At 50.5% G+C, this 27,159-nt stretch overlaps 1 protein-coding gene across 8 annotated transcripts; it reads right to left on the reverse strand.

The window, feature by feature from the left end:
- On the reverse strand, positions 1-26,023 carry TRAF1 (TNF receptor associated factor 1). 8 transcript variants are annotated; one of them, XM_037984432.2, is made up of 9 exons: positions 25,886-26,023; positions 22,898-23,035; positions 22,278-22,643; positions 20,047-20,134; positions 10,487-10,552; positions 9,575-9,985; positions 7,578-7,755; positions 5,524-5,672; positions 1-2,258 (listed from the first exon to the last, which is right to left on the reverse strand). In XM_037984432.2, exons 3-9 carry the CDS (start codon positions 22,415-22,417, stop codon positions 2,040-2,042), a joined length of 1,251 nt encoding a protein of 416 aa, XP_037840360.1. In that variant the 5' UTR covers positions 22,418-22,643; positions 22,898-23,035; positions 25,886-26,023; the 3' UTR covers positions 1-2,039. The 8 variants fall into 8 exon arrangements, with proteins under 8 accessions (XP_037840360.1, XP_007966415.1, XP_037840357.1 ...); XM_007968224.3 differs by lacking the exon at positions 25,886-26,023 and adding an exon at positions 25,475-25,759; XM_037984429.2 differs by lacking the exon at positions 25,886-26,023 and adding an exon at positions 25,203-25,466.
- Positions 26,024-27,159: the final 1,136 nt, after the last annotated feature.

Genomic DNA, 27,159 nt, shown 5'->3' on the forward strand with positions numbered 1-27,159 from the left:
TGCTCTTTGAAGAGGGTATGTATCTCTTCCCATCAGAAATAGACAATCAAAAGTGTACAGTAACAACTGTTTCTCATGGGGGCTTGTTCTACAAATCCCCCTTGACCCAACACTCGGTGAGTAGGGATCCAGAGGTTATTGCTAGGACATCAGTTTCAGGGCCTAGACCCATCGCTCGCTAGGCCAGACCTTCATGTGTGACATCCAGCTGCCAGCGGGAAGAAGTCAGTCTCCACTGCCTCCACAGTCTCTGCTGCCACACTGTCACAGGTGGGAACAAGAAAAAGCAGCCCCAGAATGTTTGCTGCCATTGTGCATGGACGACGTCATTGCACATAAAAGCACTAGTGCTCCATTATTGCGACTGGGCCTCCTGAAAACCCCTAGAGCTGGACAGGGCAAGGGAGGGGCTTCCCCTGATCTTCTCCTGAAGGGCTAAGCATGACAGGATGCCAGGCTTAGAGCCCGGCTGGGCTGGGTTTCTGACCCATTGAGTCTGCTGTGCCATGATGCTCCCTCACCTGCTTTGATCCTCCCGTATGCTGGGCTGGAGAGAATAGGAAGGGCTACTGACCCATTTTACAGAAGCAACCCTAATGGTTTGAGGAGTGAAGTCTAGCACAGGCTCAGCAGATGGAGGAAGAGTAAGCTGTAGGAAGGCAGTAGGGGAGAGTGGTAGGGTCCTGACTTGTCTCAGGGTCTTTGGAAAGTTGAGTGTGGCCTCCAAGGTGAGAAGATAGGTGTGGGCCACCACCAGGCAGGCAGCATTGCCCAGGCTTCTCTCTCCAGTCTGTCCTGTGCGGCATCTCCTTTGAGGGTCAGAGAAACCAGGACGGGAGGCGAGCTGGGGTGGGTCTCATTATAGAAAAGAGAAGACTGGGGCTAAGAGGGGATGTTCCTGCCAGCATGCCAGCCTCTGATGCCACCTGCAAAACTGGTGGCACCACCTCAAACCCTTTTCAAACCTGGCTCAGTACAAACAACTCCCAAACCATACACTTTAGGAAAACTTCAAAAGAGATTCTAAGAATTATTTCTTTGGTGTTATACATTGCTCAGTGGCTTGGAGGTCCTGATCAGTGTGCTGAGAGATTCTGGAAAGCACCAAAAGTGGGGCCTCCAGGCAGGAAGAGGAAAGTTTATGCCTCCCAGGTGCTGCTGGCTGCACCTGGGAGCTCACAGTGACCAGGTTTCACCTCCATGAAGTGAAGTGGCATTTAGCTGATGGAGGCACGACATGGGGGCTGGGTGTGCTCCTGCGTGCTGGGGAAGCTGAGCTGCCAGGCCCAGGGTGGCAGGTGCCCTGTGGGCCAGGTCAGTCTAGCAGGGGTTACTGAAGGTGAGTGAGGAGCCAGGAGGGCAGGAAACTCCTGAATGTTTCCAGAAACCCTGTAGCTCTAGGACTTGCCGGGGCCAGGAGGCCTAGAATTAGAGACTTTCTGGGCTGGAAGGAACCTTAGAAGTCTTCAAATGCAACCCCCAATTTGGAGTCTCAGTAGAGCCCTCTGGGTCTGCTTGCTCACCTCCAGTGGTGGGGAACTCAGTCCAGGCCTGCACAGACTGCATTCACACTGGCACCCCATCCCTTCCACCCGGTCCTGTTTTGGACCCTGGACAAAAAGAGGGCAGGCCTGTGTCCAAGTCTCTCTGGTGGCCCTGCAGAGATCTTCCCAGCTCGAGAGCTTCTTTGCTTGGGTCCTACGGTTCCAGACCTGGTTCCATTTTCCTCCCATCTTGGTGACAGTCCACCTCAACATTCAGGGCCAGATTGGCTCCCTGGCCTCCCGGTGTTGCATTGTCCGTGCAGAGGGGAGCAGCTCTGCCTGTCTCCTTCTGGACCCTTTGCCTTTGTGGGCCCAGCCCATGTCCTGCCATCCTAACCGGATGGCCAGCCCAAAGTCGACCCCTCAGTCTTGCTCGGATCGTGCCAACCTTTGCCCATCTTTGTGCCCTGGGGTCTTGGGTGCCAAGGGCAGGGCATCACAGTCCTCTGGCCAGCTCCTGTCTGAGTTGGAGCTCCCTCAGGAGCCCCACCCACCCTAAGTGCTGGTCTCCACAATGCACTTGAGGAACATCGTGTCATCCTTCACATAGGCGTGCTTGGGTGACTGCAGTTTGTTGAGGGGGAAGAAGAGTGGGCAGCCACTGGCCACGTTGGTTTCACTCTGGGGCCTCTGGAAGGATGCCGAGCTTAGGTCAGGCCGGAAGGCGTCAATGGCGTGCTCACGGTTGTTCTGGTCCAGCAGCATGAAGGTGACCTGCAGGGAAGGGACAGGTGGGAGATCAGGCCCTACATTAGCAGCGCAGCTTGGAGGTCCAGGCTTGGGCTCTGAGCTGTGCTCCACACCTACTGCCTGTGCAGCCCCTCGGATCCTTGGCTCATTTGGATTAGGAGTCAGAGAAGCCAGGCAAGGAGTGCACCTGGCGTATGGCCAGACCCAGGGAGCCGGCAGCACCTGGTATTCTGAGTGCACTTCAGAGGCTGTTCCCTGCTGAGGATCAGATGTTCCTTCCATCCAGCAGGAAGCAGGGGAAGGTGCTGATGCCCCAGTCAAGTCTGATTGGCTGTTAGGGGCAAAAGGTGTGACTGAAGCACTGACAAGGTGGGTGGAGACAATAACCTGTAAGTACGCCTCTGGCTTGGAAAGTTTTGCTTCATCAGCTACAGCTGGAACCTCCTGGGGCAAGGCAGAAGGGGCAGAACAGGGAGGTCTCCTACTGAGGGGCGCTCATCGACATCCTGAGACATTTGTGGAGCTTCTGGTGTACACAGCGCAGACAGAGGTTCCCCTGAGAAGCTGACTGTCTAAAAGTGACACAAACCCTCTTCCCTGGCATGTGCCCCTGAAATGCCCATCAGGAAGTTGAATGGCTTCCCGTTGCCAACTGAAGCAATCCTCACCCTGCACATTAGAACCCCCTGCGGAGACTTCATCCTGATGCTCAGGCCTTACCACTTATGGGGGTGAGATTTTGTCACTGGTGTTTTAAAAATTTCCCCAGCACCTTTGGGAACTGCGGGGGGTGGGGGACCTACTGACTCACACCCAGACCAAAGCGGCACACCCGCACTGCCCCACCTGTTTCCCCATACCTGAGGTCTCTATTCTTAACACCCTCCACTCATGCAATGCTGCTGTTCACCCACAGGAAATGCCTATCCCCCAAATCTGTCTATAGGAATTGTGGGGTTTTGTTTGTTTGTTTGTTTGAGACAGAGTTTCGCTCTTGTTGCCCAGGCTGGAGCGCAATGGCACAATCTCGGCTCACGGCAACTTCTGCCTCCTGGGTTCAAGCGATTCTCCTGCCTCAGCCTCCTAAGTAACTCGGATTTCACGGCAACTTCTGCCTCCTGGGTTCAAGTGATTCTCCTGCCTCAGCCTCCCAAGTAACTCGGATTACAGGCATGTACCACCATGCCCAGCTAATTTTTTGTATTTAGTAGAGACGGAGTTTCACCATGTTGGTCAGGCTGGTCTTGAACTCCTGACCTCAGGTGATCCACCCACCTCGGCCTCCCAAAGTGCCAGGATTACAGGCGTGCGCCACTGTACCCGGTGAAGAATTTTTAATGGATTGTATTTTTTAGAGCAGTTTTAGGTTCACAGCAAAATTGAGCAGAAAATACAGAGTTCCCATATACCTCCTGCCCCCACCCAATGCACAACCTCCCTGACTATCAACATCCCCCGCAGAGTGGTAGTTTTGTAACAGTTGATGAACCTGCATTGACACATCATCATCACCCAGAGTCCACGGTTTACACTGGCATTTACTCTTGGTATTTCACCTTCTATGGGTTTTGACAAATGCATAAGGACATGTATCCATCATAACAGTATCAAACAGAATAGTTTCACCGCTCCCAAAATCCCCTGTGCTCTATTCATCTCTCCCGGCCCCTACTCTTGGACAACCACTGATCTTACTGTCCCCATAGCTTTTGTTTTTGTTTTTGTTTTTGAGACTGAGTCTCACTCTGTCCCCCAGGCTGGAGTGCAGTGGCACGATCTCGGCTCACTGCAACCTCTACCTCCTGAGTTCAAGCGATTCTCGTGCCTCAGCCTCCAGAGTAGATGGGATTACAGGCACACAGCCCAATGCCCAGCTAATTTTTGTACTTTTTGTAGAGACAGGGTTTTGTTATATTCCCCAGGCTGGTCTCGAACTCCTGGGCTCAAGCACTCCACCTGCCTCGGCCTCCCAAAGTGCTGATATTACAGGCGAGAGCCACCGCGCCCGGCCTGTCTTCATAGCTTTGCCTTTTCCAGAATGTCATATAGTCAAAAGCATTCAGAACGCAGTCTTTTCACATTGACTTCTTTTTCTTAGTAATATGTGTTTAAGGTTCCTCCCTGTATTTTCATGGCTTGATAGCTCTCTTCTTTTTAGCACTGAATAATATTCCACTGTCTGGATGCACCACAGTTTTATATTTATCCATCCACCTACTGAAGGACATCTTGGTTGCTTCCAAGTTTTGGCAATTATAACTAAAGTTGCTATAAACATCCTTGGGTTCTTTTTGTGTGAACATAGTTTTCAGCTCCTCTAAGTAAATTCCTTTGAGTCCAAGGAGAGCAACCGGCTATCTCGTTTGGTATGAGTATCTTTGGTTCTGTAAGATACTGCCAAACTGTCTTTCCAAGTGGCTGTACCATTTTGCATTCCCACCAGAAGTGACTGAGAGTTCCTGTTGCTCCACATCCTCGTCAGCACTTGGTACTGTCAGTGTTCCAGATTTTGGCCATTCTAGTATATATTAATATGTAGTGGTACCTGCCTCCTTCCTTTTTCCTGAAAATTCTGCTAGTTCAGGCTAGCCTCACGGCACCTCCTCCCAGAAGTTTTCCTTATTTACCCCACGATGTTAAGGGGGAAGAAGAGTGGGCAGCCACTGGCCATTCATTCCGTCCCTCCCTCCCTTTTTCCCTCCCTTCCTTTCTTCCTTCCCTTCCTCCATTTATTTATTTCTCTCTCTCTCTCTCTCTCTCTCTCTCTCTCTCTCTCTCTCTCCTCTTTCTTTGAGGCAAGGTCTCACTCTGTCACCCAAGCTAGAGTGCAGTGGCAAGGTTATGGCACACTGCAGCCTCAACCTCCCAGGCTCAAGCAATCCTCCCACCTAAGCCTCCCAAGTAGCTGGGACTACAGGCATGTGCCACTACGCCCAGCTAATGGTTTTTATTTTTAGCAGAGATGAAGTCTTGCTATGTCTCCTGAGCTCAAGCAATCCTCCCAACTCAGTCTCTCAAAGTGCTGGGATTACAGATGTGGGGCCCTGCACCTGGCCATGAATTTTATTTCTATATAACCTTAGGGAAGATTCCAAACATTTTAGCTCCTGGACTCATGGAGCTGGAGGGAGCCCTAGTTACTAGATCTGATTGTTTTATAAAAAGGGAAACTGATAACACAGCGAGGGTGGGGGACTTGCCAGGTCACATGGCCAATTCATTGCCAAATCAGGACTAGCACTCAGGCTTCCATGCTCCCCACCTTGCCCCATCACCTCCACACCCATACCTTGTTCCGGAAAGGCCACGGCAGCAACGCATCATACTCCCCTCTCATGATCACGATGAAAAGCGACAGGTGGGTCCTCTTTCCAGTGCCATCTCCATTCAGGTACAGCCGCAGGCATAACTTGTAGCCATACTTGGCAGTGTAGAAGGCTGAAATGCAGAAGCCACAGGCAGCTGAGAAGTGCTGGACTTTGCAGATGTGGGACTGGGATCCAGTGGTCAGGCATGCCCAAGGTCAGTGGCTCAAAACCATGAAAGATGGGGTTAGAGCCCAGCATTCTTCTCGAGTAGGGTGTCAGAGAGGAATGGGCTCTTGGGGGTCATCTAGCTAAGTGTTTGTCAGCTGGCCATCCAAGTCATACACTGCCGGGCCCCACCCTCAGAGTTTCTCACTCCGTAACCCTGGGGTGAGAACTGAGAGCTGGCACTTCCAGCAAGTTTGCAGGGGGTGCCAATGCCGCTGGTCCTAGGACCACACTCTGAGAACTACTGATCTAACCAACCTATGTTTTACAGTCTGGAAACCAAGCTGAGAAAAAGACAGTGGCCGGTTACCATCTCACAGTGTGTTGGGGACCCAGCAAGAATGAGGGGCCAGGTTTCCTGCCTCCCAGCACCGGTTTCTTTCTGCTGCCCTATGCCAACTGATTGGGGTCCCCTGGAGGCTAGGGGTACATGGGGTTACTCGCAGTTCTGCCAGCCATTCTCAGGTGGCAAAACTCTTTGAGGGCTGAATCATCCCTGGTGAAGATGCACAGAAACCCCCTGGGCAGCTAAAGGGGCCATCCCATGAAAGCATGTCCTCTGGCAGAGCGCCCTTCTGGGAGAGGTTGATTGGGGACATGAATTGGGGGCAGGAAGGAAGGGGGTGGAGGAGGCACAGGCTGGCAGTCTGACTCATCTCTGCCCATTACGTTTTGGTAGAACAGGAAGCTCGAGGTACTGCTTGCTTTTTCCCTCTTTAAAAAGAATCGAGGGAAAAAGGTCTACAAGTAGGGCTCGAGACCACCCCATGAAGAGAGCTGTCCCAACACAGCAGGATGAGTGCTGCTCCTGCAGGAAAGGGGTCCCAGCCCTGCTCTAGGAGTGTGACACACTCCGCTGCCTCATTAAAAAAAATTTTTTTGAGAGGGTCTTGCTTTGTTGCCCAAACCAGAGTGCAGTGGCACCATCACAGCTCACTGCAGACTCAAACTTCTTAAGCCATCCTCCTACCTCAGCCTCCCAAGTAGCTAGGACCACAGGTGCAGGCCACCATGCCTGGCTAATTAAAACATTTTTTTGTGTAGATGGGATCTTGTTATGTTGCCCAGGCTGGTCTTGAACTCCTGGCCTCAAATGATCCTCTTGCCTCAGCCTCCCAAAGTGTTAGGATTATAGACATGAGCCACTGTACCCAGTCTGCTGCCTCATTTTTTGCCCAAATATATGCATTGTTATATTCACAGATATCATTTAGTTAAGAGAAACACTTGCCAAGTAATTACTTTATGCAAGACATTGTGCCAAGCCCAGGGGCCCCAGAAATGAGTTAAGAAATGAGTAAGCCACTCATTCACATGCTAACTGCAATCGTACACAAGTGCATGTGTCTTACTCAGTTCTCTAATCTTATTTCAGACTGTTGGCTCTCTGAGGCCAGGGGTCCCACGGTGTTCACTGGTGAAAATAATCATTCACATCCATCTCGTCTGCACACACTGTGGCCCACAGCACATTTTCCTTCACATCCCAAACCCATGAAGTGGGTAACAGTTTTGATTCCTATTTGCAGAATGGGACTGACATTCAGGGAGGAGAAAGGGCCTGAGTGTCAGTCAGCCTGGGCCACTGCTGTGTGTGGCTGTGAGCCACAGGGCAGAGCATGGTTCGCCCACCAACCTCAAGGTCCCAGCACCCAGCATGGTTCTCAGCCGTGGCGAGTGGCCTGAATGGGCACTGGCCTAAACTGGACACAGCGTGGCTGTCACAGAGCTGGCTGTTTTCACTGCTTGCTTCCTGGGTCCTGTGGGGCCTGTTTCCCAAGAAGGTCTCTGTACCTCTGGGAGGTGTTACCTGGGGAGAAGAGGCTGACGGTCCTGCCACAGGCCGACTCATGGCACCGCCTGGTGACGTTGGTGATCTTCCACAGGAAGGTGCCATCGAAGGAGGCCTCCTCCATGAGGCGCAAGCTCTGCTCCAGCTTGCCCAGGGCCTGGTCTTTCTGGGCCAGGGTCTGCTGCAGCTCCACCACCTGTAGGGAAGACTGTTCAGCCAGGAACACCAGAACCTGGCTTGGGGATGGGATGGGAAGGGCGGGATGTGGAGATTGATCTGCCCCCAAAGGTGCTTTCCTGAGCACGCCTCAGTCAGGCGTGCGTCTACATCTGAACGTGCTGCCCTCTGCCTGGCCTTCCTTCTCCTCATCCACCAGGAATCCAGCTCATATGGCCCCTCATCTGGGAAGCCTTCAACCACTGTCCTAGCTCAGTTGCTCTGTTTCAATATGTTCTTACAGAGCCCTTACAATGATTTTATGAGACATACTTTTCTGCCTTACCTACCAGATGGTCTCCTCCACTGAAAGCTGGGCCCATGCTCATTTTGTCTTTGTGCCCATGCCTTGCATAGTGCCTGGTATGTAAAAGTAGAGCTGGGAAGTTGGTGGGTGAAATGAAGATACAATTGTGGCTTTCAGGGAGGCTGCCTTTTAACTGGAGCAAGAGTTACATAAATAAAGGCTAAAGCCTCAGCCACTCCAACTCAGCGCCTGGCCCTTCTAATAGTTTTCCCCAATGAAGTGGAAAGAATACAAATTTATTCTTGGGTGTACTCAGGTAGGGAAGCCATGAATGGAAGTGAGCATCCTTAGAGAAAATTTAATCGTTAACTTTACCGATGGGGAAGGTCCTGAGAGGGAAAGTGACTTGCTCAGACCCATAGGGCAGGTGGCTCTGAGCACCTGCTGTCATGGTAACTGTGAATGGTGAGGCAGATAATTAACGGTAATGGTGAAGCAGGAACTAAAACCCAGGCCTAACTCAGTATGAGCAATGATGTGACGTTACTGCAAAAGAAGCAACATTAGAATGGTGATTGGCTACATTAAGAAAAGTATAGGCCAGGTGCAGTGGCTCATGTCTGTAATCCTAGCACTTTGGGAGACCGAGGAGGGTGGATCACGAGGTCAGGAGTTTGAGACCAGCCTGACCAACATGGTGAAACCCCATCTCTACTAAAAATACAAAATATTTACCTGGGTGTGGTGGCACGAGCCTGTAATCCCAGCTACTCAGGAAGCTGAGGCAGGAGAATTGCTTGAATCTGGGAGTGGAGGTTGCAGTGAGCCAAGATCGTGCCACTGCACTCCAGCCTGGGCAACAGAGCGACACTCTGTCTCAAAAAAAAAAAAAAAAAAAAAAGAAAAGAAAAAAGAAAAAAAGAAAGAAAGGAAAAGTATAAGCTCTAGAATAAGAGAGGAGAAGACAGCCCTGTTGGACCAAGAACTGTGGCTAAGTGGATTATCTGGAGTCAGCCTGGGACCACACTCCAAGCATATAGAATTCTTTGGAGACTGAGTCAGATCATAGGAGGGCAATGTGAAGCAGCATGCTCTGAGGAAAAGGTGAAGGCGCCGGGGCTTTTAGCCTGAAAGGGGAAGCACTCAGGTAGGACAGAATCCGACTCTCCATCCCTGAAGGGCCGTCATGGGGACTAGAAGGTGGATTTGTCTTGTGGGCTCTGAGGGCCAGGGCCAAGAACAATGTAGGGAACAGAGAAGCTGATTTAGCTTAGTATAAGGAAGAGTGGAATATGTCCTGCACTGGAATGAGCTGCTCAGGGAGGTGGTGTCTTATCACAAAGGAACCGAAGCACTGGATGGGAGGCTGTGACCTTGACTACAGCTTCCAACTCAGCGCTCTTCCTGGAAGGGTGTGGGATAAAGGGGAGATATGTTTTGAGGGAGTGACTGCTCTAAGCAGGATGAATGATTAGTAGGAAGCCTGTCTGCTGCTCTGGAGACAGGATGGGGCTCAGCCGGGCTTGAAGGCAAACTTGCCTCCCACACTCACCCTCTGCTCCAAGCTCAGGATGCGCTCACGGTCCACCTGGCTTTGGTGGATGGAGGTGGCCAGGGCCAGGTGGGAGGCCTCCACCTCCTTGTTGAGGACAGCAACAATGTTCTCAAACACACGCAGCTTTCCTTCCAGCTCAGCCAGAAGCTTCTCCTTCATGAAGTGCTGCAGGGCCAGCTCCTCCTGGCTCTCGGAGCAGGGTGCCCGGTAGCAATCGACCTCCAGGTCCCCCGCCACTTCCACGGCTGCCTGCAGCTGCAGGTCTGACAGGTTCTGCTCCAGGGCCATGGGCCCAGACTCCAGGCCAGAGCCCAGCCGGGTCTTCCACTGTTTCATGAATCCCAACAGCAGGTTTAGGTGGGAGGTCTGGGAGGTGACCTCATGCTCTTGCACGGACTGTGGGCTTCCCTGACAAGAGAGTGGGGCTGATTAGTGAAAACAGAGGTGGAGTGAGGACAGGGGAGCAGTGGAGTGCCCTGCTATCAAAGGTCACCAAGGAAAGTCAGATTCATTCACCTAGCAAAGAGGAGTGGATTTCTGTACAGTGGGAGGGATTCAGAGGAAGACCCTGGCATCAGACATGCCCACGATGAGCCACATGCATTGTAGCTTCTAATTCTGCCCTGCCCTGGAGCGCAAGGATGATTCAGGACCATGGAGAGGGGCGGTGGAGGTGGGGGTCGTTTTAGTGATGTTCTGCGGATGCTTAGGTGAGACATTAAGAAGAACCTCCCTGAGTACTATGATGACTTAATAGTAGGCTCTGATGCTTGGGAAAGTCATTAGTACAAGAGACATCCAGATGAGTGGACTGATGTTATGGTAAAATTCTGGAGGGGCTGCAGTGGGGAGACCTGGAGGTCTGGAACTGCAGTGGACAGATCTCCTTTCTCACACTCAGATACTTACCTTGAAGGAGCAGCCGACACCTGCAAAGGGGCACCCAACTCCAGCCTCGGCCACCTCGGGATGAGCCTGGAAATAATAATCACATCACTGAATGTTATAGCAATCCCTGTGGCTACCCTGGGGGCTCTCTTCAATGCACCAGGATCCACCAGTGTAGGAGACGGCTTGGGCCACACGACTTTGCACATGCTGTTCCCTTTGGCTATCTCCTTTCCACCCTTCAAGCTTCTGCCCTTCCATGACCTTCCTTCAAAACAGGACCTAGGCCCCTACTGTGATCCTGGGCAGCACTGCTATTTCTCCTGTCAGGGCACAGTCCACACAGCTCCACAATCATCACTCACTCTCTGGTTGCCCCAACTGGTCGGGGCGGCTCTGTAAGGGTCATGGCTGTGTTCCCAGTGCTGAGGGCAGTGCCTGGCACAGCTGAGACACTCAGAACACACTGACTGCATGAGTAAATGCGTCCCTCCTCCTGAAGTCCATGGGGAATCTTGTGGTCACAATTCCCATCTGCATCCCTCCTTGGCCATCTACCCTAGACTAAGGTGTGTCCATTCAGCAGAACTTTCCCTTTCAGATAATGTCCAGCCCGAGGGAAGGGACACAGGAGGGTCTCAGTGCTATTACAATAGCAATTTGACCCCACTGTTAACCTATTTAGGTCTGAAGCATTTACCAAATGCTTTCAAGGCTGTAATTCTTCCTAGGGCTCCTCACAGCACGGTGGGGAAAAGAAGGTGGGTTTTTATTCCTATTTTACTGATGAAAAAACTGAGGCTCAGAGAGGGGAAGGGATTTGCCCAAGGAGGCCAAGCTGGGAGGCTGCACAGCCCCAGGGCCCCTCCCACACACATCACTGCCTCTTAACAGGAGTCAGCCCAGGAGAGATGGGAGAAAAGTTTTTCCAAAACATATACAGCCACGCAACAGGAATATGTTCTGAGAAATGTGCCATCATTGTGTGAACATCATAGGATGCAGTTACACAAACCTGGATGGTATACCCTGCTACACACCGAAACCCAGTGACAGCCTATTGCCCCTAGGCTACAAACCTGTACAGCACGTGACTGTACTGAATACTGTAGGCAACTGCTAACACTGTAAGTACATGTGTATCTAAATATATCTAAACATAGAAAAGGTACAGTAAGAATACAGTACTATACTCTTCTGGGACCATCGTTGTATATGTGGTCCGGCGTTGAGTGTTATATGGCACATGACTGTATCTTCATAAAGGCTTGTATCCAGAATATATAGAGAACTCTTACAATCTAATAAGAGACAAATGACCTAATAAAAAATAGGCAAGGCCAGGCTCAGTGGCTCCACACCTATAATCCCAACACTTTGGGAGGCTGATCCCAACACTTAGGGAGGCTGAGGCAAGAGGATTGCTTGAGGCCAGGAGTTCAAGACAGCCTGGGCAACATAGTGAGACCTCATCTCTACTTAAAAAATTTTTTACATTAGCCAGGCTTGGTGGCGTACACCTACAGTCCCAGCTACTTGGGAGGCTAAGGTGGGAGGATTGCTTGAGCCCAGGGGTTCAAGGCTGCACTGAGCTATGATCACATCACTGTACTCCAGCCTGGGTAGCAGAGAAAGACCTTGTCTCTCTTAAAAAAAAAAAAAAAAAAAAAAAAAAAGCAAAACAACGAACAGATACAAAAGCAAAACAACAAACAGATACAATCTATGAAAGTATCTTATAAAGTTAAATCATACTTATAAAATAATTTACTTATAAACCATACTTATAAAGTTACCGTACAATGCACACATTTCACTCCTAGGAATTTACCTAAGAGAAAGTAAAACGTATGTCTGCACAAAGGTGTGCATGTGAATGTTCATGGCAGCTTTGTTCAAAGCAACGCAAATGTGTCATCAACTGGTGAGCAGATAAACAAATTGGTCTATATATACTATAGAACAACCAAATGGCATTAAATACCGGCATAAACAATAACATGGATGAACCTCAAAAACATTGTGCCAAGTGAAAGAAGTCAAACACCAAAGACTACATACTACCTCTTTCCATTCTTACGAGCTTCTAGCAAAGGCAAAACTAGAGTGGCAGTAAGTAGATGAGTGGTTGCCTGGAGCTGTGGGTAGGGAAGGGATTGACTCTGCAGGGACACAAAGCAGCTTGATCCCGTGCAGAAACGTTTGCCACTTGACTGTAGTGGCGGTCATGTGATTATTTATATTCCTCAAACTGTATACTTCAAATGAGTGAGTTTTATTGCATATAAATAATATCTTGAGTCTATAAGCTCTTTGTTTATTTATTTATTTATTGAGAGAATAATCTCATGGAACCACGTGAAAGGGGATTTGGATGAAAGCAGGAGAGGACAGAGGTCTTTCGGACTGAGTAAATACAAAAAGCCACACTGTTATTATTCTTTAAAAGTAACATAAGCAGAGAGCTGTGGGCTTAATGAGTACAGTTGGTTTGGGACACAGACAGAACACAGCCCAGTAAAGGCCACCCTACCCCCGCCCCCACCCCCCAACTGCCCAGGGCTTCAGGGACAAGTTGTTCCCAACAAATAATAGAAAACAGATGTTTTATGGAAGGCAGGCAGAGGGCGGCCTTGGCAGGGAGACTGTGCTGGCTTCAGGAAGTCTGTGGTGATGAAACCTCCCTGAACATGTAGCTTTTGACATGTGAGAACAGCGGAGGGAAGATGCTACGTGTGGACCTGGCTCCTGGGTGAACACACTTCGGGGAGCCTCTCAGGTCCCACCATTCCCTACAGGTCCATGATTCCAATCCTCTGTGGTTCTAAGGGTCAAAGCTTGGTGGGAGAGTCATAAAAGGGATAAGAACGTGAAAATGATCAAGCTAAGAGTGGAATTCCAGACATCACCCGCAGGTGGAGGGGATGTGTCTTTCAGCAGCGGAGCCGCCCTGGTGTTGTGTGAACAGCAAATGCCCGTTTCAGGAAGTGAAATGCTATTCAGATGTAGGGACATCCTTCTCTGATGTGTGCCCAGATGTGGCCTGTGATGAGCCTTGAATGGTTGCTGCAGAAAGGGGCAGGGGTGACTTGAGAGGGTTTCGGAGGCTTCTCCGTCATCATTATTCATTCCTTAGAGTGCACGCAAGTTCAGGGTGTGGCCTCAGGAGCCAGCCTTTTGGGGTGCAGAGCTTGTTTCCGTCACTTCACATACTAGCTTTGTGGCCCTGGGATAGTTATTAACTCCTCTGTCCTGCAGTTTCCTCATCTGCAAAATGGGGATAATAATAATATCCCCCTTACAGGGTTATTGTGAGGATTAAATGAGATAATACATGTAAGCACTGGTATTAGTTACCTATTACTGCTGTAACAAAACATCGCAAACTTAATGGCTTAAAACAACACAGCTTTATTATCGTACAGTTCTGGAGGCCAAGGGTCCTAACATGGAAACGTCAGCAGGACTGTGTTGCTCCTGGAGGCCCAAGGGGAAGATGGCTTCCTCCCTTCCCCAGCTTCTCAGGGCTTCCTGCACTCCTCAGCTTCTGGTCCCTTCCTCCATCTTCAAAGCCAGCAGTGGAGCATCTCCCCTTCTCTCTGACTCTCCTCTCCCTCTTCTGAGGACCATTGGGCCGCCTGGATAATCCAGGGTCACCTCCCCATCTCAGAATCCTTCATTTAATCATGTCTGCAGAGTCTGTTTTGCAATTGTTATGGGCTCAGCACCCCCCACCCAAATCATATGTTGAAGTCCTAACCCCCAGTATCTCAGAATATGGAGACAGGGCCTTTAAAGAGCTAATTAAATTAAAATGAGGTCATTGGGGGCGGGCCCTAATGCAATGTGACTGGCATCCTTTTAAGAAGGGGAAATTTGGAGAAGGACCACATGAAGACATAGGGAGGGGACAGCCATGTCAAGGCAGGGAGAGAGGCCTTGGAGGAAACCACTCGCCAATACTGTGCCTCGAACTTCTGATCTGCAGAACTGCGAGGAAATACATTTCTGTTGTTTACACCACCCAGTCTGTGCACTTCGTTATGGCAGCCCTGGCAAATGCATAGAGCCATGTGAGGTCACATACTCACAGGTCCCGGGGATTCACATGGGGACATCTTTGGAGGACATTATTCTGCCTAACACAGTGTTCAATAAATATGAACCATTATTAGTAATAATAATTATTAGTATTGAAATTATTAAATACTACTACTGAATACTTGTTGAATACTACTACTATTAATAACTCTAAGAATACTAATAGTAGTAATACTAATACTATTACTACTAATTACTACTAATACTATTACTATTACAAATACTATTGTTAGTATTACTACTAATTAGTATTCTTATTCCTATGGATTAAGCACACTGCCCCTGGGACATCCCCAGTCCCAGTTCTCCAGCAGCTGTCATACACATGTATCTCATTTAATCCTCACATCATAAACTCTTAACAACAAATTCTCTAAAATTCCATTTTCCCACTGGATTTCCTCAAGGCAGTGAGGAATATCCCTAAATGAACAGGACCAAAACGTGTTTGAATGTTGTCCCATAGGATCCCCGTGACAATCCTCTGAGGCAGGTGGGGCTGGATTAGTGTCACCTTAATACCGGCAGAAACAGAGGGAATGGCTTAAGGTCACGCTGAGCTTGTGAGTGGAGGAAGTGGGTGCGCCTGTGTGTTCTCCCCCATAGTTGTGAGCCTCTGCAAGGGCTCACTGCTCTCCTGGCACTCATGTAGACACTGTCCCATCAGATCCTCACAGCCATGATGGGGGAGGCTGGGGCTTTGAGGTTCTGCTTCCCTCGGGTAGGTGGAGAAGCTGAAGCCCAGGGGTGATCAGTGACTTGTAGGAGGCAATGGGGCAGGCGAGGGCAGCCCAGGAACCTGGAGTCCATGTGCAGGCTCTGGCCTCCCCACCATAGTGTCCGTGCCTGGGGTGGCCGCATTCGAAGGCCAGGGACCGAGGAGACAGGAGAGGGAATCAGGAATCAGACTGCGTTGCAGAAGAAGAACAAAGGATGTGTCCCGGGCCAAACCCGTCTGGTGTCACAAGTGGCCCCTGTGTGAGTGGCCTCACTGCTTGCAAATTGCTAAAAATAAAGTGTGTAGTGGAATTTCCTCCGAGGAGGAGACAGAAACAGAGAAAACAGATTCCCAGCCCTGAGGGAACACTCGTTCTTCTGTCTGGGTCTGAGGAGTCTCTGTGTGTGTGGTGTTTCCGGTCACCCCAGCTACCCAGGCCCTTTGTGGTGGGGTCACAGTGGGCCCTAGCGGGAGGCCCCATTCTGAGACCTGGGGCCTCCGGGAATTTGACTGTTAAGAGGGTGCCGGGAGCATGAGTGCCACCTCTGCAGCACCTGCACAGAACAAAGAGGATCTGAGCAGGCCAGGCACTGCCTACCCCCACACTGGGCTGAGGTCAGGGATGCCCGGAGGGGCTGCTTTGGCTCAGGTCTCAGCTGGTGCTGAGGGGGTACTCTACATGGGGAGCTTGGTCAGCCTGCCACTGTCAGCCCGTTCCTGCCCTCCTCTGTAACTGGGCCAGTTTAGTCTCTGTCAGCCTCCGCTTAGCTCAACTGCCGCCTCCTCCAGGAAGCCCTGCCTGATTCTCCTGGTTGAAAGTAGTCTTGCCCATCCCTGTTTTTTCCATAGCACTTGGTAGACTCCTGCACTAAAGCCTGACTGTGTTGTTTAAGCAGGTATGAAACATTTAGGGGAGGATTCCTCGTGTAGAGGCAGCATAGAGAAGATGCCACCACCTCAGGAGCCATGGTTTAGAGCCTGGCTTTGCCTCCCACTTGCTGTGTGACTTTGGTCCAGGCACACCTCCTCATGGAGCCTCAAAATATTACCTATTGGTAAAATAGGGCTATCACCACCATCCACCACACAGAATGTCAGAGGATCGGGGCGATTACGGATGAACACTGTCAAACTCAGAAGTGTAAGGTTTGGGGGTTTATTCCCAGGTATCACACTCCAAGGAACACAGATAAACAGAAGCACATTTACCCCAAATGCACAGAGACTGGCGAAAGACTGCTCAGTGTCTTTCCACGGAGGCAGGACTGACTCCGGGGACAGACGGCTGAGTTGCCTTTTGTGACCTCAAGGGAGACAGACTTCAGCTCAGTACAAAGAAAGAGGAGAATGCTGCCTCCATCAGAGCGCCCCAGGGTGGGTGTGGTTGTTTCATGGAGTAACGAGCTCTCTGCCATTGGAAGGACATGGAGCTACGTAGCAGGAATCCAGTACAGAAGAGAAATTGGACTAGACAGCTTAAACTTCTGTCATTTTCTGACTCTAGAAAAATTAAGGCTTTACTGTGAGCTACTGGCATCAGATGTCAGCTTGCCTTTGACCTTCTTGAATGGGCCTCAGGGGGAAGACAGTGGGAGAAACTATCCCATTGCTGATCCTCAGCAGACAGGACTGAAGGTTTTTATCTTCCAGTCCCCCCGGCCATCCCCTCCTTCACTGTCACTTCTACAGGAAGATCATGTGAGGCAAGTATCAAGTCTCTAACTAGGTCAACATTAATCCTTTAATATCCGCTTCTTATATCAGGTAATCAGTCCATGGCTCTGGGCACTTCTTCAGGAGATAATCATCTAATGAAGTCAGAGGCTGAGGATAAACTGATAAGCAGATGGTATGGGAAGTGTTTGCAAGGAGGGCTGGTCCTCAGCCCTCCACCCTGCCTCCATTTCCCAGGTTGCCCTACATGTGCAGGCAAACTTAGGAATTACCACACATGCAAAGTGTTGACTTTTCATCAGCCATTTTCCTTTGTTCAAAAGTCCCCCAAAGTTCCCACTGGGGCAAAAGTCAGAGGAGTCCCTCCTGGTCCTTCCCCTATGTGACTTTGTGTAGGTGATCAGACCATGACTACCGCCCTTCCCCACCCCAGCTTTTCACCAGGAGTCCATGACTCCATGAGGTGGGGAAGCCAGCAGGGAGGGGAGGGGGCTGCTGCCTCTCAGAGGTCTGCCTGCGTTAAGGAAGCCGCCTTTGCTCGCAAATACAGGCAGCTTCCTCTCCCATCCTATAGCCTGTTAAGGTGCCTATAATTCTACCATGAATTATAGTCCCTTCATTTGGTTCAAGGCAGCAAGTTTCAAACTGTGCTCTGCAGGGCCCTAGGAGTCCCCAGAACCTCTTAGGGGCTGGGATAAGAGAAAGAAATGGGGCAATTAACAGGCCAGGGCTCCAGGCTCCCCCTCCATCAGAACGTTTCTACTTTCATCTGATTGAAAAAGATGAAAATAAGCCATTGGATTAGGAGATATTAAAACATCTATGTGATCTAAGATTTACACAATAGATGTATATTAATTTTGTTAAGAGGAAAAAATAAAACAAGCTAAAAACAACAGTACTAGAGCATTCAAGCAGGTAACGGCCTTTTGCAAGTGAGGCACAGTGGCCCACAGAGAGTTGAGGGTCTGCTTGTGTCTCACAGCCAATCCACCAGGAGCCAAACAGGGAGGCTCAGGGAGTTACTCCACGGAGCAGTGTATCATATTAACTCTTACCACGTTGCAGAGTGTAAAGTTCCAAGAACATGCATTTGATCCTTACTCTTACTCCCTGAGGGCCTGCCGATGGAGAGGCTGCTGAGAAGCAGATGGGAGAGTGCTCAAAACCAGCTCTGGGTGGGAGAGGAAATTCCCCTGAACTCTCTGAATGAGAAGGACCAGCTCAGAGAAAGGAGAAGGAGGTGTGGACACTCGCCTGCCTCTGGTCCAACAGTAGGGGGATAGCTGCCCTGCTGGCACTGCTATCATGGTCTCCTGGAAAGGCCTTGCAGAGCCAGCTTAACATCCTCATTTTACAGATGCAGACACAGGGCCTGGGAATTGCTGCCAGCCGAGCAGAGAATTATGCAGAACCACCCCTGGACATCAGGCTCCTGATCCCTGGGCAACAGTTTGCTGCAAGAAGAGGGCTGTGGCTGAAAGGAGCCAGGCACCTCACAGTGGAGGTAGAGAGGGTGGCTGAGCAACGAGACTCCTCTGCGGGTCTCAGGGCCCCATGTGTAAACAAGAGGATTTGATTTTGAGCAGTGACTCCTGCCTGTTTGGATTCGTGGACCAATATGAGTGAGTGTGTGTGTGTGTGTGTGTGTGTGTTTAATTGAGACATTAACAAAGAGATTGCCATCTTTTCAATTTTTCTTAGTAAAGGCTTTACCAAAAACTATCATCTATTATTACATCCTGTCATTTATATAAAGACACGCATAGGACAGACACAATCTCAGAGTAAAGGTTGGTTTTAGAAATGGAAAGAATTCAGTTTACATAAACTCATTTATAGAATTGCCTTATTTTTATCATTTTGTCATGAGCTAGTGGGAATGGATCAGTTCTGGATAGCACGTGGGAACCTTTGAGCAGGACATGTAACTTATGAGGGTCCTTCCAGCTTGGGAGGGCCAGGGTTCTAAACCGCAGCTCCTGAAAACGTCTCTCACACTTCCAAATGTGTCTCTTATTCCTAGAAGCACAGTTTGGCAGAGCCCAGGAGGTGAGCTGATAACGGTCTCTCCCTGCCTAAGGGCAAACAGAGGCAGACAGAACCATCTAGTTGAGGAGTTTGCTAACTTTTTTATAAAGGGTTGGATAGTAAATATTTGGGGCTATGAAGTCTTTGTTGCAAGTACTCAATTTTGTATAATTTTCATGTGTCTCAAAATATCTTTTTTTGTTGTTTTTGAGACAGAGCCTCATTCTGCTACCCAGGCTGGAGTGTAGTGGCACAATCATGGTTCACTGCAGCCTTGACTACCCTGGGCTCAGGTGATTCTCCTACCTCAGCCTCCAGACTAACTGGGACTACCGGCACGGTCCACCATGCCAGGCTAATTTTTATATTTTTTGTAAAGATGGGGTTTCACCATGTTGCCCAAGCTAGTATCAAACTCCTGGGCTCAAGCTCTTTGCCCACCTTGGACTCCCAAAGTATTAGAATTACAGGCATGTAATTGTATCTAATTCGAATTCTAACACTTCAGCATTACAGGCACGTTTCTCATTTACCAAAGGGTTTATATTTGTTATTATAAGAACTTTTTTGATTATTATTGATTGGGCCTCATAACAATTCTGTGACGCAGAAAACATCTTCACAGACAAGCAAGCTGTGGCTGGAGAACATCAGCAGTGCCCCAGGCCACACAGTGAGACACTGGCCTCACAGCCTCAAGAATTACAGGTCATTACACATGGCCTATCATTCTTCTGATCTTTTCAACCATTTGAAAATATAAAAACCACTCTTGGCTCGTTGCTCAGGAGGTGGGCCAGATGTGGCCCATGAACCATAGTTTGTGGACCCCTGGTCTGGACTGTTCTCACCCTAAGTCTATTGCCAGGTGGCTTCAGGCAAGACACTTCACCACTGTGAACATCAGTCTCCTCACTCCTTATAAAGTAAATTCAGTCTGGACTCGGGACTAGTTGGGAGGTGCCTGCCAGGGGCAGAGTGTGCAGCTGTCTACTTGGCCTCAACCTGGAAAAATCAAGACAACGGACAAATGCTTTTCCGTGATGTACCAACGTACCCTCTCCAGAGTTCGAAGACGGCTTCCTGGGCTTACAGACTGGAGGTCTTCCCCTCTGCATTTGGGGCAGATCTGATCCTCGCCGTTCCTGGGGAAACATGGACAAAGCCTTGGAGAGAGGCACCACAGTTCCCTGCACCATCCACTCTCCTGACAGCTCCAGAAGCCTCAAGTGTCAGCAGGTTGGGGATCATGTATGTCCACAATCCCAGAGTCACAGTTCCTAAATCGCAAAAGTGCCGAGCATCCCACGTTTTTTTGGTAATTTGCAGTGAGCTTCCTGGGCTGCCAAAGCTGCCCTGACTACACTGACCGGAAGCTATTACAGCCCTTACTTACCCCACTTAGTGTGAATATATACATATTTCATTGCAGAAACATTAACGTGCTTGATTACAGGGCACTGCTCCATTCCCTGCCAGAATTACATAATGCCCTGATTTGCTTTTCTAAAAAAATTCTTAATTACAAAACACATCTGATCTCAGGGGTTTAGGCAAGAGATTGCTGACATGTGACGACACTTGCTCTTCTCATTTGGTCCTCCATTTGGTTTTGGTCTCATATGTTTAGTAATTACAGAGGATCATGGCCTATTAGAACAAGAAGGGGCCTCAGAGGACATCTGGCCTGGAGGTTCTTAATCAGGAGTGGGTGTCAGATTCTAATGGGTAACACCTGGGTACCCATGGATTTTTGTTTTGTTTTTTGGGGGGTTTTTATTTTTTGGAGACAGGTCTTACTCTGTCGCCCAGGCTGGAGTGCAGTGGCATGATCTCGGCTCACTGCAACCTCTGCCTCCCAGGTTCAAGTGATTTTCATGCCTTAGCCTCCCGAGTAGCTGGGATTACTGGGATTACAGGTGTGCACCACCAGGCCCAGCTAATTTTTGTATTTTTAGTAGAGACGAGGTTTCACCTTGTTGGCCAGGCTGGTCTCAAACTCCTGACCTCAAGTGATCCTCCTGCCTCGGCCTGCCAAAGTGCTGGGATTACAGGCATGAGCCACTGCACCTGGCCAGCACCTGCGTTTTCACAAAGCTCCTGGTGTCTCTGACCTGCTACTGAGATAGCCCATTTTACGAAAGAGGGAATGAGGCCCCAGAGGGCATGTGGATTAGTCAAGGTAGAGTGAGTCAGGAGCACAGCTGAGTAGAAGCTCTTCAGGACTTAGGCCTCAGGCCTCAGCCCTCCAAATTCCAATCAGCTCCCTCCTCTGCCAGGTTTTGGGAGGAGGGAGAGGAGAAACCAGGAGACCCACCACCAGAGCCTGAGCTGAACCCTGACAATCGGCTTGATGGTAAAACCAGACAACCTCTGCTCCTCCACCCTCTGGTTGGCCTTTCCACAGTCACAGCCTCTCCTCGCTATTCTCACAGCCTCCTCCTTTGTCATCATGTTTGAACTTCTCACTTGCCTGATTCAGCTTTCCCACCTTCTTAAGCTGTAAAACCCCAAACAAAAGGTCATCACATGAGGCAGTTTAAGGGCATATTTGCCAGGAAACTGACCAAAGCTGACCTAACCTATTAGGCCTCAATGTCCTCATTTGTAAAATAGGATCATAATAGTATCCACCCCTCCAAGCTGTGCTGAGGACCTGAGGGCAGAGCATTTGGCACACAGTAGGCACATAATTGCTTAAAGAGGAATGTTGATGATAGTACTGATGTCATGCCTTTCTGGGTTAATACTTTAAATATCATTAAATACATAAATATATATTGATCTCTTTGTCCCCTCCAAAAGGGTTCCCAGCAAACAGTCTGAGGTGATGAGCAATGCTGTGGAAGGAGAGATATTCGTCTAACAGTTTATCATTCACCAAGGGGTTTATATTTGTTACTATAAGAACTTTTGTGATTATTATGCATTGGGCTTCATTAATAATTCTGCTACGCAGAAAACAGCTTTACAGACAAGCAAGCTGCAGCTTAGGGACATTAGCAGTGCCCCAGGCAACACAGTGAAACAGTGGCCTCACAGCCTCGAGGCTCTCCTCGGTGTGATGGCTTTCCCCTGTGGGAGCTGACGCCTTTCTGTGGCTTCCTCTCCTTCCACCATAGCCAGAAGGGCAGTGTCAGGGAGTGTGAGAAAAGGGTGTGGAAACTGAGGCCCAGACAGGAAAAGTCACCTGCTCAAAGTCACAGGCTCCTCTGCCCCTCACCTCCCATCAGGGGTCCCTCCCTGGCACCCACTTTCTGCCCACCCTCCGCTCCTCCATCACCTCACCTCAGGTTCTCAGAGAGACAGCCTGTGCAGCAGAGAGCCCTAGGCTCCTTTGGGTCCTGGCAGACGGTGGGAGGGCACCCAAAGGGAAACTCATTCTCATCAGGGGCCGGGCGTGGGCTGCTGCCTGAGCTGGATGCCATCTCAGGGTCCCAGGCTGGCCAGAGGGCCTGTCTAAGTTCCTTCAGGACAGGGGACCAGCCCTGTGGAGTCCTAGCCTGGGCCTCACTCTCTGGTGAGTAGGAGCTCTGATGACTTTATCTTCTTCTCTCTGGCTTGTGTGGTTCAACGTCACAGCTGAGTCACAGCAGGGATGGAGCAGGAATTACCCTTTGTGGTGATAAAAATCCCCTGGATGGTGACTGAAGGCTTTAGGAGTGTCCAGTCATTTTTTTTTTTTTTTTTTTTTTGAGTGAGAAAAAGCAAGAGAGCAAGTCAGAGAAAATGACCCGTGTCACAGACTCTCAGAAAGCACAGTGAGAGTTCCCCTGGCTGAGAATCGCAGGCTGCCGCTGGCTTCCCCCACCTCCCTGGGCACATCGGAGGAGAAGGCCATAGCTGGCCCCTGGCCTGTGTTCCCTGGCACCTCTGAGCAGCCTGGAATTCTCAGTGGGGGTGCTCACCTTCCTGGTGGAAATCCCAGGGTGTTGAAGGCAAGTCCAAAATTTCAAGTTCTAGGCACTTTTGCTCTGCTCTGTGTGGAGTGTCTGGATGATCTCAAAGAGAAGTCACTTCCTCACAGTGGGTTCTGATGACCCCATCTGTAAAAAAGAAGTCGCAATGGGTGGCCTCTAGGCTGTAAGATTCTGGGACCCTATCTTGCCTGGGACTGAGGCAACCAGAAGAAGCAGGAAAGCCCTGATGAAATCCAAGGCCTTAGGACCACAGACTCCTCAGGGCCCTCCCTGCACCACCCCACTCAGGAAGTCATAGGTGGCTACATGCTCCGGTCAGGTGCCACCACTTTGCTGCCTCAAGGAGAACAAAGCATTAAACAACTACAAGATCACGGCAGCTGGTCTCAGCAGCCAAGTGGGACGTAGATCCATGTTTGCAGGAAAAGTACACCGTGGAAACGATGGCTCCTGGCATGTGTACTGTGTGCTGGGCAACAGTTTCCCTCCAAATCCTTACAGCAACCTGCAAGGAATTCTTTTGCAGCTGTATATAGGGTCAGAGAAGCAAGAGGCCTGGTCCAAAGGCACACAGCCTCTGGTGGTGGAGCGGGATTCACTCCAGGGCTGTGGGGCCCCAAGCTCTGTGCGCGTGATCTCTGATGGAGATCAGAGTACCCAGCTCTTGTCTCATCTATTAAATGGAGAAGACGATCCCTACATATCTTTCCATCGAGTTCAGCTGCTACAGAGGTTTTGCAAACTTTCACATTGGTTTCAGATCATGGGTTTTGAGGTCAGACAGAGCTGAGTTGAAATCCTGGGTCCACCGCTTACTAACTGCGGGCCCTGGGACAAAGTCCTTAACTTCTCTGAAACTCAGATTCTGCATCTGTAAAATGGGACAATAATACCTATTTCACCCAACTGTTGTGATGACTAAATGAGATCGTGGATCAAAGTGTGGTGTGTAGCCCAAGTGAAGTACTTGAAAGACTTTGACATTTGGCTCAGATGGTGACTACAGGCCTTCCAGCTCCTCAGAGAAAAGGATGAAAGTGGTACATTATGCTTACACTGTATTTTCACATCTATCTACTGGAGCCTCACAGGTGGGCAGTGCAGGTCATCGGACCTGAGATACATTAAACTGCCCACCTGCCCTGGTGTAACACCGGGGCTGCCACAGGCTGGTGGCAAAGAGGGCACGGCATCTTACAGCCACAGTGTACATCAGGACCTTCACCCCCATAGCAAACGACCTCCGGGCCTGCATCAAGACCATGAGAAGACACTCCCTTTAACTGTGAACCCCATAGCTGCAAACTTTCCTACAGCCCTACCTGTTCCCTCCTTTCCCTGGGGTTTGGGATAAAACAGACACCCAAGACTTCTCTCTCCATCTGTGGGTCCCTTCTCTCCCCTCCAGCTTCATTACCACCCTCTCTACCTGTTCATTCCCACGGACATCAAAATGTGCCCAAGCTACTCTAATAAGAAAAGGGAAAAATAACTAGTACTACTTTTGGGTGCTGTGTTATGTAATTTTACAGACATCATCTCATCTAATTGTCACTCTATGAAGCAGGTATTGCCATCATCATCCCCACCTTAGAGATGAGAAAACCAAGGCACAGAGAGGCTAAGTGACTTGCTGAAGGTCTCACAGCTAGTGAGTGGGGACTCCTGAACCCACAGCCAGTTCTCTAACCACGCATGCCTTTACAACACTCTATTCTCGTCTCCAATTTCTACATCTACCCTCACTTAATGGTAGAACCCCTAGAAAAGACTGTCTATACAGGCACTTAGATCTCCAGGGAATCATCTCTCCAAGTGTATATGAATGTCGAGGACGCCAAATGCTCTGGGCCCGTCCCAGTCTCTACCCAACCAGCCCTTCTGCCAGCACCTGACCGGCTCTCAGCCCTTCCTTCCGGATTCCCTTTCTTTCCCCGGCTTCCCGCATCCTCTGGGGGGAATTCCCCCTGCGTCTCTGGTGGCTCCTTATTAGTCTCCTTGACCCCTTTCTCTTCCACACTGGGCCTCCATCGGCTCCATTCACGAGAAGTCTCTCTGCGCCGCGTGTCCCCATCTCCCACTCGTCCTTCGGGGCGCCCCTGCACTAGACCCCACTCCCATGGGAAGTCTTCGTGGGCCCCATGATGAGGCTGGGCGCCCCGCTCTGTGATTCCTCGCGCCTGCCGGCGCCAGCACAGTCCCCGCCGCCCGGCTCTGCAGGCCGGGTTGCCTGTCTGAGCCCCCAGCCCAGTCCGTGATCCCTCCCGAGGGTGGGGGAGTGTCGCGTCGCCACCTCAACATATCCAGTTGCGAGCGCAGCGCTGGGAGTCAGGCAGCGCCGGTGCCCGCGGAAGCAGGAATGAGCCGCCGGAGGGCCGGGGCGCCTGCGGCTGGGCTGGGGGCAGTGAGTCCAGGGGCCGGCTCTGCAGCCGAGGTTCCACGTCCCCGGCTGCGCCCGGGGAGTCCCCGCTTCAGCGAGGGGGAGCTGGAGCGGGGCGTCCAGGACGAGGAAGGGGGCCGGGGAGCCGCCCTGCTGTCCTGGGGCAGGGGTGCAGAGCAGCCCACCTCGTCGCCGCCTCCGCCACCGCCTACCGGCGGCCCGGCCGGGAGCTTCCGGTGGAGTGTGGAGGACGCAGCCGTGCGGGCGGAAACCTGGAAGGCAGGGCCGGGGCCGAGGGCTGCTGCTCCGCGGGCCGCCGCGGGCGGGGCGAGCGATCCCCATGCGGGGAAACTGAGTCCGAGGGCTGGGTCTGCGGCGCCACGGGCACTGTGCGCCCAGTTAACTGACACGCGTGCACGCCGCTCCTCCGCGTGCGGGGCTCCTGGCACCTAGGGCAGCACCTGCGCGTGTTTAGTGCTCAGTAAAATGCCCCCTGAAAAAACAAACACGAACCGGGAATTGGAGCCCCCACCCTGGTCCCCTGCCTGCCTGAGATCCGAGTAGTGAGGTGAAGAGCAGTAAAACCCAAGTCTTACCCTTCTTGGATTTCTCCAGAAGATCCTAGCACAGTGCCAGGCTCTCCCAAGCTTATTGGGTTGAAGCAATCAAGTGATAGTACTTGATAGTACTTGATCAAAGTGATAGTACTAAGTGGTTCCAGGCCCTGTGCTTTCACAAACTGGGTATTTTAAGGAACCGTTTCTGTTTTCGTCTAAGCGGGCGCACGCGCGCGCGCACACACACACACACACACACACACACAGGGTCGCTAAATCCTTAAGAATATATTAATCAAAATAGTTACGGAACTTAGTGTTGGGGTAGAATTTTAGATTAAAAGCTACACAACCTTTATTTTTGCGAACTACCAGTTTGACAAAGGCTCCTTCTCTGTCAGATGTCTTAACCTTGTAGGACTGATGGTGGAGGGAGGGATGAGACTCTCCACCTTGTTGGTTTAGGTTTAACACCTCAAAAATCTCTTTATGTGTTAGGGTCTTTTTTTTTTTTTGAGATGGAGTTTCACTCTTGTCACCCAGGCTGGAGTGCAATGGCCCAATCTCGGCTCACTGCAACCTCTGCTTCCCGGGTTCAAGCGATTCTCCTGTCTCAGCCTCTTGAGTAGCTGGGATTACAGGCGCCCGCCACCACGCCCAGCTAATTTTTGTATTTTTAGTACAGAGGAGGGTCTCACCATGTTGGCTAGGCTGGTCTCGAACTCCTGACTTCAGGTGATCCACCCACCTCTGCCTCCCAAAGTGCTGGGATTACAGGCGTGAGCCACGTACCTGGCCTAGGGTCCCTTTTTATGGCCCGACTCTCAACTAGATTGTAAGAGCAGGGAATGATCTTTTATGTGTTTGTTTTTTAACCTGGCATGCCTATAAGTCTCTCACTTATTGGGGGCAGAGCTGCTGTCCTCCAACTTCCACTAGACAGGCGGAAGCTGTGGGACACAGGGTACTTTAGTCAAAGGGGGACCTCAGGGGTCCACCTGGGAGGGAGATGCTGCTTGTGGACAAGCGAAGGATCTCAGGGGCCTCTAAGAGAGAATGTCTGCAAACTATGGGAGGTTGACCAGATGTGGCCTCTGTGGGGCCTTTCGATTCTGGGGGAAAAGGTTTCAAAGAATTAAGTGTCTGAATTAAAAATTGATGGGCCGGGCGTGGTGGCTCACCCCTGTAATCCCAGCACTTTGGGAGGCCGAGGTGGGCGGATCACGAGGTCAGGAGTTCGAGACCAGCCTGGCTAACACGGTGAAACCCATCTCTACTAAAAATACGAAAAATTAGCCAGGCATGGTGGCAGG

Source organism: Chlorocebus sabaeus, chromosome 12 (genome assembly GCF_047675955.1).
Source record: "Chlorocebus sabaeus isolate Y175 chromosome 12, mChlSab1.0.hap1, whole genome shotgun sequence".
NCBI classification, from domain to species: domain Eukaryota; kingdom Metazoa; phylum Chordata; class Mammalia; order Primates; family Cercopithecidae; genus Chlorocebus; species Chlorocebus sabaeus.